We start from the raw sequence: 15,208 nt of genomic DNA on the forward strand, positions 1-15,208 counted from the left end.
GATGGGGGAGAGCACTGGTTGATTACCCCCCCCCACCAACCTGGCGGGTCGGGAGTCGAACCGGCAACCTCTGGGATGCAAGTCTGACGCCCTAACCGCTCACCCATGACTGCCTGTATCCTGTAGAGGTGAGGATGCACATGGAAGCTACCATTGGCATGGACAACGGTCTGTATAATTTTTTTTATTTTAGTTTGCTGATGAAATAGAATTCCGTATTTAGCGGGGTTTTTTGCCCAGCTACGTTATGGTTAATTATTTTGAAGTTGAGCATGGTGGAAACGGAGGCTAGGGGGCTTCTAAATCATGCACGACATGCAAATGAACAAAAACATGAATTAATGTAGAGTTGAGCAGGTACAGCAGCTATGGTTTAAGCGTATGCACATCACCAGGTTTCAGCACCATTCAACCAATTTCACATTGCCGTTTTTTGGGTTTTTTTTAAAAATAAAATAATAAAAAATAAAATAATACAACCTTCTAGAAATAAACATTTTTATATCCCAAAAATCATTGTCTATAATGCTGCTATCGATAACGACGGGCTATACACATTATGGTACAATTTAAAAGGGCAGCTCCTGCACTTTCATTAGCTCAGGATTAATTGGAGTTGGAAGTCTCCTAGTCCAGACAGACACACTTTATATAGGAGATGGGACTGCGGCCTCATGTTCCCTGTTGGCTGATTAGCCGGTTACCTGGCAACAAGACTAAAGCCCTCCCAGGACACCTGGCCCAGACGAAACGTGGGAGGAAAATTTTCTTGGACAGGAGGAGAGAAGGTAGAATGTATGGCAAAGTTCACTCTGATGGGTGTCCATTGTAGCCAATATGTTCAGCGTTCCAACTAGTTGGCAAACGCAAGCAAGTGAAAAGGGCTAAAATGCTAAAATATATTCAACTCCAATTTGCTGTATTGTCAAGTTTTTTAGGCGTCTAGTTTGCCATTGCTGGAGTGCCGCTATATTCATTAAACCCGTTATGCCATCTGTGTGCTAATACATTCTGGTGACTGAGACTATTCAAAACTTAATTCAGGCTGTCATTTTGATTAAGTTTCTTGGATTGACGAAGTCAGACAGTGGCCACTGGTGACTGATGAAGCGATATCATGAACTGGTAGAATTTATAAATCATGTAAACACAGGCTACACTGAACAGATTTATGGGCGGGCTAACTGGCATTTCACCAAAATTAGTTTACTAATAAATTATGGCTTCACTTCAAAGGGACACTGTGCAGGAAATGGTCAAAAAAGGTAGGCTACTGCAACTATGCTGCTCATTGAAACTGGGCTGCCTATTGCCAAATTTGATCTTTACATGAAAGTTTACTAAGTAATAAACAAATATTTTCTACTATGGTCCAAGTAGTCATTTTTGCAGCTAAAAATGGCTATTTTTGGAAATTATGGAGAAGATCCCTCTTTTCATGTATGAAAAACGCAATTTTCCATTCATAATGAATACTTAAAATTTGATGGTGGTGTTGAGTATTCATGAAAAAGGTAACATTAGTGAATGGGCAGCATGAATTCTGGAAATAAACAACTAAAAATCTCACACAGTGACCCTATAAGCTCAAAAATCCTTAATTTTTTAACCCCAACACATTCATTGACCTACCAGTGAAATGTTGAGCAATATTGGGCTTGTTAAATGATTGTGTCATTTGATAGTTGTCAACATTGCATGTTCTATATTAGCTAGCAAGCTAGGTAGCTAGCCTAGTGTTATTTTTAACATGGTTTTTCACAGGTTGGCTAATTGTTAGCCGCTAGCTCACCTGGGACAGTCTCATTTCCACCTTTATTTATTCAGCGATTCATAGACTTTCAAAGCTCCCAAAAGTCTCGTTTATTATTATTTTTGGGCAAAGCTAGAAAAAATATCATCGTAGGTATTTAAGTAGTAGTATTATTAAAACCTTTTCATTTTTCACTTGTTTGTGGTGGTACTGCAGCTAATTAGCGATCACGAGCAACTTCCGTTCCTGAACATTCTCATACTGTACATTCTACTTTCTCTGACCAGAGGAGCAAGGCCAGGCTACCAGCCCTCATACTGTATCCAATAGCCCATGTAGCTACATTTGAACAGGATATCCAGCAGAGCAAAGCTAATGCTGAAGTAATTTTCAATATGGCAGACCAAGATGTCATGGCACATGACATGACTATCCCATTGAAGTCTATTAGGGATAGGCAACTTCCATGATACGGAGGGCCACAATTTTTCATCGCCACCATCAGAGGGCCACCTGACCACCGATCAGACTGCAACTCGCATAGCTCGAGATGCAGTTGGTTGCTCACTGACTGGCCATATTTTGGTTTGATTCGGAAGGAATGGAAGTGTTCCATCTGCCAACAGTAAAAATGCAATGATTTTTTTCAGTAGTGTTTTGAAAAAATATAATTTATAAATTATTTATTTATTGATTTCTTTGATAATGTTTTGTTTTATCTAAGGGCTACACTGAGGGAGGAGCCGGGCAGCATGTGGCCCAGGGTCTACAGTTGCCCATCCCCGTGCTGATCCCGGAAGACACTCCTTATGAATCATCTCCACCTTATCAATCCCTGGCTAAAGGCAGAGTTTATTTATGTCCATTTCAGATCTTTAGACACTGTACAGGGTTACTGGCACTGCTCTATATTAACACCCACCAACAGGCCAAATGCCGGTGAAAATTCAGTTTGGCTGTTAGAAAATAAAACTTACTAGCCACTTTGACCCATTAGTGAGTGCAAGTTTTAGGGAGTGCATGTTTGGCTGGTAAGAATAACATCTAGCAATTTCGGCTGGTTACTGGTTGTTGATGTCTCCCTAGAGCTAGGAAGTCTTACTTTGGCACCCATCTCTGTCACAAAGCAAATGCTACCAAGTGGTTTAATACCGCTTCAAAGTCATGTCACATTTTATTTGCTGCAGAAATAGTAATGAGAGTCTGTGAAATCACTATTTGACCAGCATTGGTTAAAATGGCATAACTGGTACAGTCTCTCTACTCTAAAAAGGTACACATATATTAATCTCACTACAGGAAGTGGGACCATAGTTCTCTGTAACAAAAAGCTCTCAGCCGGATCTTTGAGGACAGGCAATGTAAAACAGAGACAAATGCAACTCAATAGAGATGACAGGTTTGCTGTGGACTGTTAGCTACCTCAAGGTAATGAAAGCCTCGCTTCGGAAGCAGTGTCGCTTTGATCCAAATGCAGAACACTTTGTTGCCTACCTACACGTGTACACAGTACATCCAGCGTCTGGCTTTAGAGACCAAGACACTCCCTTGAAGACGACACCATCTAATTTGTACGTACTAGCTGGCAAGTCGAGTGGTGAATAGCTGACTTCAAGGGTTTATTTAGAAGCTTTAGGAGACTACATTGGTATTATGGCTGTCGCCCGTCATGTCAGTGCTCTGCTGTAGACTCCTGTGAGCCAAAACATGTGATATTACACTAATGTGGTTGCACTACTGGTCATATTGAGGCATCACAGACAAAAAAAAGTCACTGGCGGTGTTAAAATGTTGAGCATTTTGTGATCCTCATTGCCTGCGTTTTATAGTTTATTCTAATTTTAAGGCCAAAAAAAGGCACAATTTGGGCATTTTGTGATCCTTTCAGCCTTCCTTTTATACTTTATTCTGATTTGAAGGCCAAAGAAGGGGCACATGTCGTCACTGACGTAAGTGGAAAACTGGTTTACATTCCACTTGTGAAACAGGCATTCCATGAGAGCTGCCACTACATTCTACATGTAGGTGGATCTCCAGAGGCAAGCCTGTAAGCATTCATTCATTCATTCACTCATACCAAGGGGCGGAGCTATAGGGGGGGCAAGCAGGCAATTTGCCCCGGGTTGCAGGGCCCTCCTGTATTGGTGTTGGGGGCCCTGTTGTGATCTTTGCAGGCTGTATACAGGGCCCTATCAGTGTTTTGCTGGGGGCCCTATGCGCATTTGTTCCGCCACTGCTCATACCAGGCAGGCCTCCGAGGCACAAAAGCCATTCGTGCCAGAGGAATTTATGACTAGCGTGCCACATTGTTGAGGGCGTCTTACGTGGTTGCAGAGAACCATGTTCTGTTACACTCAGACAACTGGTATGATACGATCAAACGTATGGTTACTATACCCCCTAAAGGCAGTCGTTATCAACCTTATTTGAGCAAAATCCCCCTTGACCACATCATAAGCCTGCCTATGCAATGGCCCCTTCATATTAAAGAACAAAACAACAGAGTGCCCCCCCCTCCCAGCACCCTCCAAGGGCTCCCTGAGGTCTATTGTTGGACCTAGATGAGCATTCAAAGACGGGTTGAATAGAGAGGGGAATCTCATCAACCTCAATGTGGTCAATTTAATTGACATTTAATAAGATTGCAACAACTGATACCCATTATGCAAATCACACCGGTGGGGTTTGGGAGGCAAACAACCACCAACCTAAATTCTTGTCTAAAAATAGACCAACAATGATGCACTGTGCTATTATGAGATGTATGAATGGTATGTGTAGTCAATGAATAACACCCAACCACCTGCCCTTACAAATGATGGACAAACCAGACAATAATAATCAACTACTTGTAACAATTGAAAACTACCCCTGTACAAATCTGGGCAAGCAATCCTTTTAGATATCTGAGGCAGGGCTTAACACTAACACACGCCAGGTAGCCAAATGCGGGTGAAAGTCGGCGTTGGCTAGTAGATACCGAAGGTTCACTAGCCATTCTGGCGGGTCCGTTACTATTCTAAATGATGAGGCACCGCATTTTGTAGTTTTTTTTCCCTCGGACCGTCTTTGCTACAAGCGCAATGCAATGCGATTTCGCGAGCCTACAATACCCATGAAGCACCTGTGTCACGTGTCACCTGTGTCTCACGTACAAGAGGAATCTGATAGAGCTAGTCTTGCGAATATGAGTGGCAGCAGCGAGCTACCAGCAGCACATCAGCGCGCGTTTGTTAATGTCACTGAAAACCTTCACGTGAAAATAAAGGAGCGAAGTTCATCTCAACTGACCTGTTTTGGGATCTGTCATTAGTACAATGCATAGTAGTAGTGGACATTAAAATGACCAAGACGAGAGGAGAACACCTCAGTCTTGTGAAAGTCTTGAGACTAATTAGCGCAGTGATAAGACAAGGACACATGCGGCATTAATAATGTTCGGTTTAAATCATTTACTGATTTGCCTGTATGTCTTCATACCTTAATATTCCTCCATGTTTCTTGTGCCGTTGTTCCCGACTGTAAAACGGGGCTTAAACAACGCGCAGTAGTAGCCTTCCAGACTGCACAAATCATGTCCCATGTCCCTTCGCATGTGCCCATCTTGCCTTGCGTCCGTTTAGCCTATATTTTAAACAACTCAATATTAAACGGAATGAAAGGAAGTCGTAGCTCCTTCTGTAGTTACCGGCCGCATATGTGTGTGCCTTCTAGTGGATAGCCTACTTTTATGAGAAAATGTTCCAGAAGAGGTGTTAGGCCTATTCCACATCCATGACCGAGGACATGCGAAGCTTGGCAATGACTTTGCACTATCTACTTTGCGCATCGAAAGTGCCCTTCAGATCAAAGACGGAAATATTTTGCTCTCATGTAGCTTACATTTGTGCCCTTCCACAACACTGTGCTTGGTGTTTCTGCACGGCTATGCCATTCCTCAGATAAGTTAATCTGTTCTTATAGCATGCATGCATGCATGGACCAGTTAATAACAATTCTAGTTATTATGCCCTATATTATATTATATATTATATTATATTATATTATATTATATTATATTATATTATATTATATTATATTATAGGCTATTATATTATATTATATTATATTATATTATTTTATGTTATATTATGTTATATTATCCTACATTATATAATTCATTAAAGCTGCTATGATGGTTAAGAAAATTATGGCTAGTGAAGAGGCCCAATGGCTAGTGAGTCAGGAAAACCACTAGCCAAAATGGCTGGTAAGCGAAAAAGTTAGTGTAAAGCACTGATCTGAGGGCATTGTATAAGGTAGCGTTTCTCAACAGGGGCACTACAGCCCCCTCAGGGGGAATTAAGGGGCCCTCGGGGCGGCGTTGAGAAGGATGGAGCTGAGAGGGGGGTTCTCAGTAACCATTGGGGAGCATTAGGCTTTCATTCATCATTTAATACTAAGGAGGACATAGGCAGGCTTATGATGAGGTCAAGGGGAAGTCCGAGGCATATGATGAGGTCAAGGGGGTATTTGTTAAAAAATGGTTGAGAACCACTGGTGTAGGGGTAACAATTGATGCGAATGTTCACGTCACATGTAACAGGTAACACTGGCCTGCAGGCAAGCCACGCTTTGCAGTATGTAGAAACTAGCAAAGACTGAAATCTGTTAATTAAAAAAGCACCCAAATTTAGCTTTGGATTGCAATTTTGCAATAAGTGTCTCACGTTTTTAATACAGACATTTTGAGGTAATAAAATAAACCCTATGGGACGGTCAAGAAAAAGCGTCAGCTAACTACAGCTCCAGGCCTTTTTATTAGAATACCATGAAAAAGTTGATTTATTTCCATAATTCCCTCAATAATGTTAAACTGTCATGGATTGTAGATTCATGGCCCAGTTTTTTAACTATTCCAATCATTATTTTTTTTCTTTTTAGATGCGTTGGCCTTCCAGCTCAAAAAACCCATGAATTGGGGAATTCGCATTATTAGAATATTGTTATAAAATCACTTTTTTCTTCATCAAAATTTGGGTCACATTAAATCAGTTGAAATTTGGTACTTTCTACATAACATGCAATGGTCAATACTTGGTTAGGACATTCTCTGTCTTCATAATGGCCATGATGCGTTTAACATTGAAGTCAATGGCAAAAACAGTGCATGGGAGTTATGGAAGCCCAGATATCCTTGATGCTTTACTGTCAGCTGTTCTTGTTTCTTGACCTGGTGCCCCACACTTCCCTCTTCAATATACCCGAAGATTTCCATGCCACGTTTTGGTGTTAACTCACCAGTTTAGTTCTAACTCAACAGAAATAAAACCCCATTCATTTTCAATGGGGTTCCATTTCTGGTTATTTAGAATTAAACTGGTGAGTTAACGCCAAAACGTGGCATGGAAATCTACAGGGTATATTGAAGAGTGAAGTGTGGGGTACCAGGTCAACAAACAAGAACAGCTGACAGCAAAGCATCAAGGATATCTGGGCTTCCATAACTCCCATGCACTGTTTTTTCCATTGACTTCAATGTTAAACGCATCATGGCCATTATGAAGACAGAGAATGTCCTAACCAAGTATTGACCATTGCATGTTATGTAGAAAGTACCAAATTTCAACTGATTTAAAGCGATGGTTCGGAGTAGAATCACCCTAATGCCATTTGAACCGTGACACCCATCCACCTTTACACCCGAAGTGTTTTCTGCCGCAGACTTACATCAACAGAGTTGCCGTGTTATTCGATGTTTATTCCGGTTAGCTTGACTCAAGCGCATATGGATACTGGGCACCGTCTCCAAACTTTCCCCACAAAAATAACATGTCATTACACCAAACTTCTGCAGTAGCACAAATATGGTCTGTACTCACGAAACGAAGCATTTGGAAGTTTGGAAATAGTCCAGGAGTTTAGTATTATCAACACAAGCTGAATAGCTTCTCTGCTGCTAAAGCTGTGCCAACGTTACTTCCGTCATATGAGACAAGCCCGTAAAAGTCTTCAACAAACTTCCAGACGAGAGTGTTAAAAAAGTTTTCACTGAATTGTGATTAAGGCTTATATTTTCAAGGAAATACTTAAAAGATATTTCAAATCTTACCTACCATCAATTAGACAATGATTTTCGTTATCAATACTGATGCTGAATTCACTTTTCATTGTGCATATTATGAGCTTCGTTGAGGACTCTTACATGCTTGTCTTAGATGACGGAAGTAACGTTGGCGCAGCTTTAGCAGCAGAGAAGCTATTCGGCTTGTGTTGATAATAATAAACTCCTGGACTATTTCCAAACTTCCAAATGCTTCGTTTCGTGAGTACAGACCATATTTGTGCTACTGCAGAAGTTTGGTGTCATGACATGTTATTTTTGTGGGGAAAGTTTGGAGACGGTGCCCAGTATCCATATGCGCTTGAGTCAAGCTAACCGGAATAAACATCGAATAACACGGCAACTCTGTTGATGTAAGCCTGCGGCAGAAAACACTTCGGGTGTAAAGGTGGATGGGTGTCACGGTTCAAATGGCATTAGGGTGATTCTACTCCGAACCATCGCTTTAACGTGACCCAAATTTGATGAAGAAAAAAGTGATTTAACAATATTCTAATAATGCGAATTCCCCAATTCATGGGTTTTTTGAGCTGGAAGGCCAACGTATATAAAAAGAAAAAAAATAATGATTGGAATAGTTAAAAAACTGGGCCATGAATCTACAATCCATGACAATTTAACATTATTGATGGAATTATGGAAATAAATCAACTTTTTCATGGTATTCTAATAAAAAGGCCTGGAGCTGGATATGGGATCTCTGCTAACAGTAAAACCGCTCAATACAAGGATAGGCCATCTCCAGAATGTGTGTGTGTGTGTGTGTAATACCAGTACATACTGCGCTGACAAATGACTAATGTGCACTAACAACTCTGCAATCAGTCATTCCAATCCGTTCACATAGAAAAAAGAATCAGAATGGCCATCTCCATGGCAACATTGATTGGAAGATGCATAGTGGCCACAACACACCAGACTCATCATCACATATGACTCCTACCTCTGAGAGAACGCAGCGTGAATCACACGTATGGTTTCCACAGCAAAAACAGGAATCTGGGCTATTCACACTTGAAGCGCTTGTGTAGCCATATTCCACAACCAATGTCTCAAATGTAAGTGTCACAAAGTTTCTAAACCTCACATTTTGACCAGGGCAACCACATTTGACTTGCAATGAGGGCCATTTGCAAGCACCACTGCTCTGTGCATATATCATGTCAGTTTGTTTTGGAAATACTGTTTCTACCATTTCTACAATGTATTTATGGTGCACTCATGGTGCACTGGTTTTCTATTTTGTTCCTCAATGCTACTAAAAGTGATGGGCATGAGTGTGCAGTCATCAAGGAGCAGCGCTACCAAGACACTATGCCACAGAACCTGGTAAACGTGTCAAATAAGGAGACTGTTCCAACTGTGTTAAGCTTCAGGTATTCAGCTAGACACCGTCCTCAGTCTGGTCGCAGGTGCAGAGAAGAGAGGAGAGCGGTTCCGATTCCCATTTCATACTTTGAAAAATATCATGTGAAAGCTGTGGCTTGAGAAATACCATAACCAATGAAATATGAACATCAACTTTGTCATGGGAAGACGTGAGACATTTGGAGGACAGGACATGAATGACGTTTCAGACACATAAATGACGTTTAAGAGACAGAAACCCCATGAAGATGTATGCAGTGCACCCAGGTGAGGTGAGGTGGCGTGAATGAACCAGCAGGTGGCGCAACATGGAGAATGGGCATGCAGTGGGAAAATGACACACAATGTGGAGTGGAATGAATTTCTTTTCTTTTTTTTTTAAAGAAAGGAAGACCAAAAAAACACAAGCAGACACAATGACAGCCCAAGCATTCTCTTTTTTTCGTGCCCTTCATTAGAGGATCCAGTGATGAAGTCGTGATTACACTGTGCACAGGGTTGCCTATACTACAAAGCTGCTTCAGGAGTAACTCAAGTTAAGTTAAAGGTAAGTTACATTTCACTTAGCTGACACTTTTATTCAAAGTGACTTACCAATACCCTGAAAAATAGTAAATGTAAGAGTCCCTGGAGCAGTGTGGGTTTAGGTGCCTTGCTCAAGGGCACTTCAGCCATGGATGCAGGTGTAGGGAGAGGTCAGGGGGGACAACCCCCAGATTGAAAGACCAACTCCCTAATCGTTATGCCACGGCTGCCCACAAAGTCAGTCCAGGCTCTTCTATTTGATGATTTACCTCTTAACTTAACCTGGTTTACTCCTGAACCAGCTTGGTAGTATATACACACACAGGGTGTTGGAGGCGTGGTGGAAGGATAAAGCGGTGCAGTGCAAACACACAGACACGTACACGTACAGAGCAGAGAAGAGCAAAGACTAAAAATGGGACAATGACAAGATGGTGACCCAGAAACTCCACTCCGCTCTCCGCCGCTCCACGCCAACCAACTACCTCTGTGCCAGAGATAGGAGGAGGAGGCGGAGAGAGAGAGAGAGAGAGAGAGAGAGAGAGAGAGAGAGAGAGAGAGAGAGAGAGAGAGAGAGAGAGAGAGAGAGAGAGAGAGAGAGAGAGAGAGAGAGAGAGAGAGAGAGAGAGAGAGAGAGAGAGAGAGAGAGAGAGAGAGAGAGCGTTTGACATGGAGGTGAGGTGATAAGCGATGGTGGTGATGATGAGGGGAGGTAGAGGACGATTTCCTTTCCTTTCTTCCTCACTAGACGCTTTGTTCAGGAATAAGACGCTAACGACATATGCAGAGAAAAGAAAAAAAAGGCAAAGGAAAAAGAAAAAAAAGAGATAGAGAGAAAGGAATGGAGGGCAAGACAATGATAGAGAAAGCGAGAGGGGGAGAGAGGGATGGAGAAAGCGAGAGGGATGGAGAAAGAGAGAGAAAGCAAGAGGGAGAGTAGAGAATGGAGGGCAAGACAATGATTGAGAGAGGGAGAGAGAGAGAGGGACGGAGAACGCGAGAGACCGAGACAGCAGCAGACGGTTCAGGCGGATCACAGTAGAAGTCTTAAAGCCAGAGTGCATACAGGGTTCCAAATACGCAAGCGCCAATTTATCTGCAATAGAGGAGACGGATGCAAAACTCTTAGCAACAACACAAATCAACATTTCGGAAGAACAACAAGTCATTGCAAATCGCCAGCAGAAGAAAAAACTAAACAAAAAAAAATCACAAAGAACCTTGTGTGCATGCTCGCACACACACACACACACACACACACACACCAAGTAAAACCAAACCCACTGACTAACGTCATGCAAGCATGCAGGTCATAGTGTTTGGAGGTCAATGACAGGCCATTTGTTTTAACACCTGCAACAGGCCGTCTCAGCTGCCCGGCCTCAAGGCCGCTCGTTTTAAATCATAACAGTCTGCCTTGTACACTGCCAACACGATCACTGGTTCCCAAAACTTCAAGCTCCTTTTCCCCACATCTTTCTGGTCGTCTCATTGATTTTCAGGAAAGAAAAAGGTCCCTAAAGTAACCAAACCGTCTCAGCTGCCCAGCCTCAGGCTGCTCGCTTTATATCATAAGTCTAGGACACTTCCAACACAATCACTGGTTCCCAATATTTCAAGTTCCTTTTTTCCACATCTCTCTGGTCGTCTAACTGATTTTCAAGAAAGAAAAGGTCCCTAAACTGACCAAACTTGTTGGATTAAAATGAATCCTACGTCATGATATCTAGAATTGTGTTCTGATATATGGCAGTGCTTAAGTTTGAGTGTCAAAACTGAAAGAAAAAGGTCCCTTAACTAACCAAACTTGTTGGATTAACCGAATCCTACATCATGATATCTAGAAATGAGTTCTGTTATATGGCAGTGCTTAAGTTTTAAGTGCCAAGCCGGAAAGCACCATATCATTGCATCATCTCACCAAAAACCCAGTCATAGGAAGAAATAGCACTTCCTTGTTTGTCAAAGTGTCACCATAGTCTACACTCTGCAGTTATGTGGTCAACCGTGCCACAGTTATGGGCACATATTTAGAAATGGCATGTAGGTGCAACTAAAAAATATGTTTCAATACTGCAAACTTGACATAACTCGCCCTCAAGTTCAGTCTGGATTACAGACAGAGGGGTTCCGAGGCACTCTGGCAGACGGCTTGATGTCAGTGTTAAAATAAAGGAATTTTTAAAAACGGACCTCAGAGTGTCTCGGACGATTTTATGAATCTACCCCACAGACGCAACTTATTTTTCTCTTCATAATTTAGTCTTGTTTAATTGCCAACCGAAACAATCACCAACTACTTACACCTTGTAGCCAAAAGCAATCAGTAGAGTTGTTCTATGCTCAAGAAGTGAGAAGCCAAATGCCTGAGTTCAAACAGAACGTACTTGAACACGAAGCCATTCGAATCATCATTACGCAATATCTGATGCATAAAAATAAACTCTGCAGAAAGGGAGGAGAGCTAGAGGCTGCAAAATGTGGGCCGAATGCAACGTCGGTGCGGAGCCTGACTCGACTGTGCAGAAGTAGCCTGTTATAGCTGTGCTAGTCAGTCACCATGGTTATCCGTGGCAGTCAGGGGGAAAAGAAAACTGAGTGGGAGGTCAGTGAGCTAGATTGTCCGACACACACCCAAGTGAAGGGGGGGAGATGAGAGGCTATGGAGGGGACAGGATCCTTAGTAGTTGTGAGAAAGGGGGGGGGGGGGGGGCTTCTTGTGATACCGTGTCCTAACTGCAAGTCATGCAACGCCATTGTCAACACATCGCTTTATAGTCTACTGTAGTTACATCATATTTCATAATTATGCTATCTGTTATCCTTTCAAATACCAAGTGTTATTTTCAACTCAGATACTTCAATCCTCTTGATTCAAGTAGAAATATTACAAGAAATTAAATAGTCACATAAATTTGACCAGCTAAAAATCTGGAAGAGGTCGCCATTGCAGCATGACTTGACTACGAACAAATGAACAAAGCGTCAAAAAGGTTGTACAAGTCATTCACGTCACTGGCAGTTGCTGGCTTATGAGAGGGGGTGAGTGGGAGTTCAGCACACCACACAGCCAGTACCACTGTGCACTGTGTCCCTCGTTGCATTGTTTGGTTGGCTCGCAACAGCCATATCTGCGGCTGGCGTGCTTGTGTGGTTATTATGGGGTATGTTCGGCAAGGTCACCATGCCGACGGCTTGCGACAGCCTCTTATTTTGTTTGCAGAAGTGTCCATGGGGTTAGAAGGAACCCTCCTGCTACAGACAGCTACTCTAGTTCTCACAGCTGCCTTCCGTTTTTAAGATTACCCTCAACCAGAACGTATTTAGGCTTAACCTGATATGCGTGGAGAAAAATTAGGGCCGTACATACACATCATGCAAACACATCCAACCATAGATGAATTGAAACAGCAACCAAAGGATGCAAAAGGTCAAGGTTGAATTAACCTCTTCATTATGACCATAACCAGCACGTTAAGGGTTAAAGGGTGGGGTTGCAGGTTTACCAACATTCTTAATAATTTGCTTATGACATCACGTTGGGGACTCCCACAGACATGCAACCCCACCTTTAAGGATCAAAATGAATTGGAGAAACACACACACACAAACACACACTCTAAAAGTTGGTCAAAGCACTGCAATCCACTGCAATCCACTCAGTCAAGTGCCACTCCAGTCCAGCGGAGGGCAGTATGGTGTTGTATTTACATGGAGGTCATGTCATTAAGAGCATGGTCCAGCTCCTCGCTGACCGCCTTGTACTTGAGTTTCTGGGCATAGAGCTCGTCTGGAGGGAAGGTGCACAAAACAGCATGGAGTCAAATGGAGACACGAGGGGAAGCAGAGAAGAGAAGGGTGACAGGAGAGAAGGATGACAGGAGGGGAGGAGGAGAATGGTGACAGGAGAGAAGAGAGAGGGGTGACAGGAGAGAAGAGAGACAGGAGGGGAGGAAGAGAAGTGTGACAGGAGAGAAGGAATGATGAGGGGAGGAAGAGAAATAGGTCATGGGCAACAGCTGTTTACAAAGAGGACAACAACAATGGTCAGGTAGAGGGGAGGGAGAGCGAGAGATCGAGAGAGAGATACACAGAAAGAGAGAGAGAGAGAGAGAGAGAGGGAGAGAGAGAGAGCGGGAGAGAGAGAGACCGGGAGAGAGAGAGAGCGCGAGAGAGCGAGAGATCGAGAGAGAGAGAGCGAGCGAGCGAGCGAGCTACACAGAAAGAGAGATACACAGAAAGAGAGAGGGAGAGGGAGAGGGAGAGGGCGAGAGAGAGAGAGAGGGCGCAAGTGAGAGTTACAGACACACAGACAGACAAACAATAGGAGATCCTCTACTCACCTTCCAGATCATCGATGGTCTTCTCCAGTTTAGCCACCGACCTCTCAGCAAACTCAGCACGGGTCTCAGCCTGGGGAGAGAGGAGAGGTGAGAGAAGAGAGGGGAGAGGAGGAGTTACAACAGGGGTGGGGAACCTACGTCTCAAGGGTCATTTGCTGAATCTGTCAAATTGGAGTCCGATCCATGGTCATGTGGCCCTCTGATGGTGGCGAAAAAAACGTAGCCCTCCTCGCCATAAGAGTTGCATATCCCTGTATTGGGGTATGTGGTGTTCTATTGTGTCATGTTCTGCAAAATGTAATGCAATGTAATGTAAAGGCGTGTTGTGTTGTGTTGACTGTTCTGCTAAATGTAACGTAACGAGTAAGGATATTAAGAGTAGTCTCCTCACGTCCTTGTATTAGGGCAGTGTTTCCCAACCAGGGGTATGTGTACCACTAGGGGTACGCGAGCACACTGCAGGGGGTACTTGGAAAGATGCAATTATTATCACAAATGTATGGAGCAGTCTCATCAGGACAGAGAAAGCGATATACAGCTCCAGGCCACTTTATTAGAATAGCATGAAAAAGTTGATTTATTTCCATAATTCCATCAATAATGTTAAACTGTCATGGATTGTAGATTCATGGCCCAGTTTTTTAACTATTCCAATCATTATTTTTTTTCTTTTTATATACGTTGGCCTTCCAGCTCCAAAAACCCATGAATTGGGGAATTCGCATTATTAGAATATTGTTATAAAATCAAATTTTTCTTCATCAAAATTCGGGTCACATTAAATCAGTTGAAATTTGGTACTTTCTACATAACATGCAATGGTCAATACTTGGTTAGGACATTCTCTGTCTTCATAATGGCCATGATGCGTTTAACATTGAAGTCAATGGCAAAAACAGTGCATGGGAGTTATGGAAGCCCAGATATCCCTGATGCTTTGCTGTCAGCTGTTCTTGTTTGTTGACCTGGTGCCCCACACTTCCCTCTTCAATATACCCGAAGATTTCCATGCCACGTTTTGGTGTTAACTCACCAGTTTAATTCTAACTCAACAGAAATTAAACCCCATTCATTTTCAATGGGGTTTCATTTCTGGTAATTTAGAATTAAACTGGT

At 42.7% G+C, this 15,208-nt stretch overlaps 1 protein-coding gene and 1 long non-coding RNA gene across 9 annotated transcripts in view; one reads left to right on the forward strand and one right to left on the reverse strand.

Moving 5' to 3' along the window:
• The window catches only part of LOC134448885 (tropomyosin alpha-3 chain), a 51,390-nt gene that overhangs the window by 4,129 nt on the left and 32,053 nt on the right, over nt 1–15,208 (reverse strand). For 4 of the 8 annotated variants that reach the window (XM_063198562.1, XM_063198563.1, XM_063198568.1 and 1 more), the window contains exons 8-10: nt 14,093–14,162; nt 13,461–13,539; nt 9,794–10,845 (exon numbers count right to left, since the gene is read on the reverse strand). In XM_063198562.1, coding sequence (XP_063054632.1) covers nt 10,842–10,845; nt 13,461–13,539; nt 14,093–14,162 — 153 coding nt within the window. In that variant the 3' untranslated portion in view covers nt 9,794–10,841. Of the gene's footprint in view, nt 1–9,793; nt 10,846–13,456; nt 13,540–14,084; nt 14,163–15,208 lie in introns of those variants that run through there. The other 4 variants (XM_063198564.1, XM_063198569.1, XM_063198565.1 and 1 more) reach the window with 3 other exon arrangements.
• Nucleotides 8,576–15,208, forward strand: part of LOC134448888 (uncharacterized) — a 405,753-nt gene continuing 399,120 nt past the window's right edge. The window contains exons 1-2 of the long non-coding RNA XR_010034866.1: nt 8,576–8,914; nt 9,233–9,771. This is a non-coding gene — a long non-coding RNA (uncharacterized LOC134448888). The remainder of the gene's footprint in view (nt 8,915–9,232; nt 9,772–15,208) is intronic.

The sequence above is a fragment of the Engraulis encrasicolus genome, chromosome 5 (assembly GCF_034702125.1).
Source record: "Engraulis encrasicolus isolate BLACKSEA-1 chromosome 5, IST_EnEncr_1.0, whole genome shotgun sequence".
NCBI classification, from domain to species: Eukaryota; Metazoa; Chordata; class Actinopteri; order Clupeiformes; family Engraulidae; genus Engraulis; species Engraulis encrasicolus.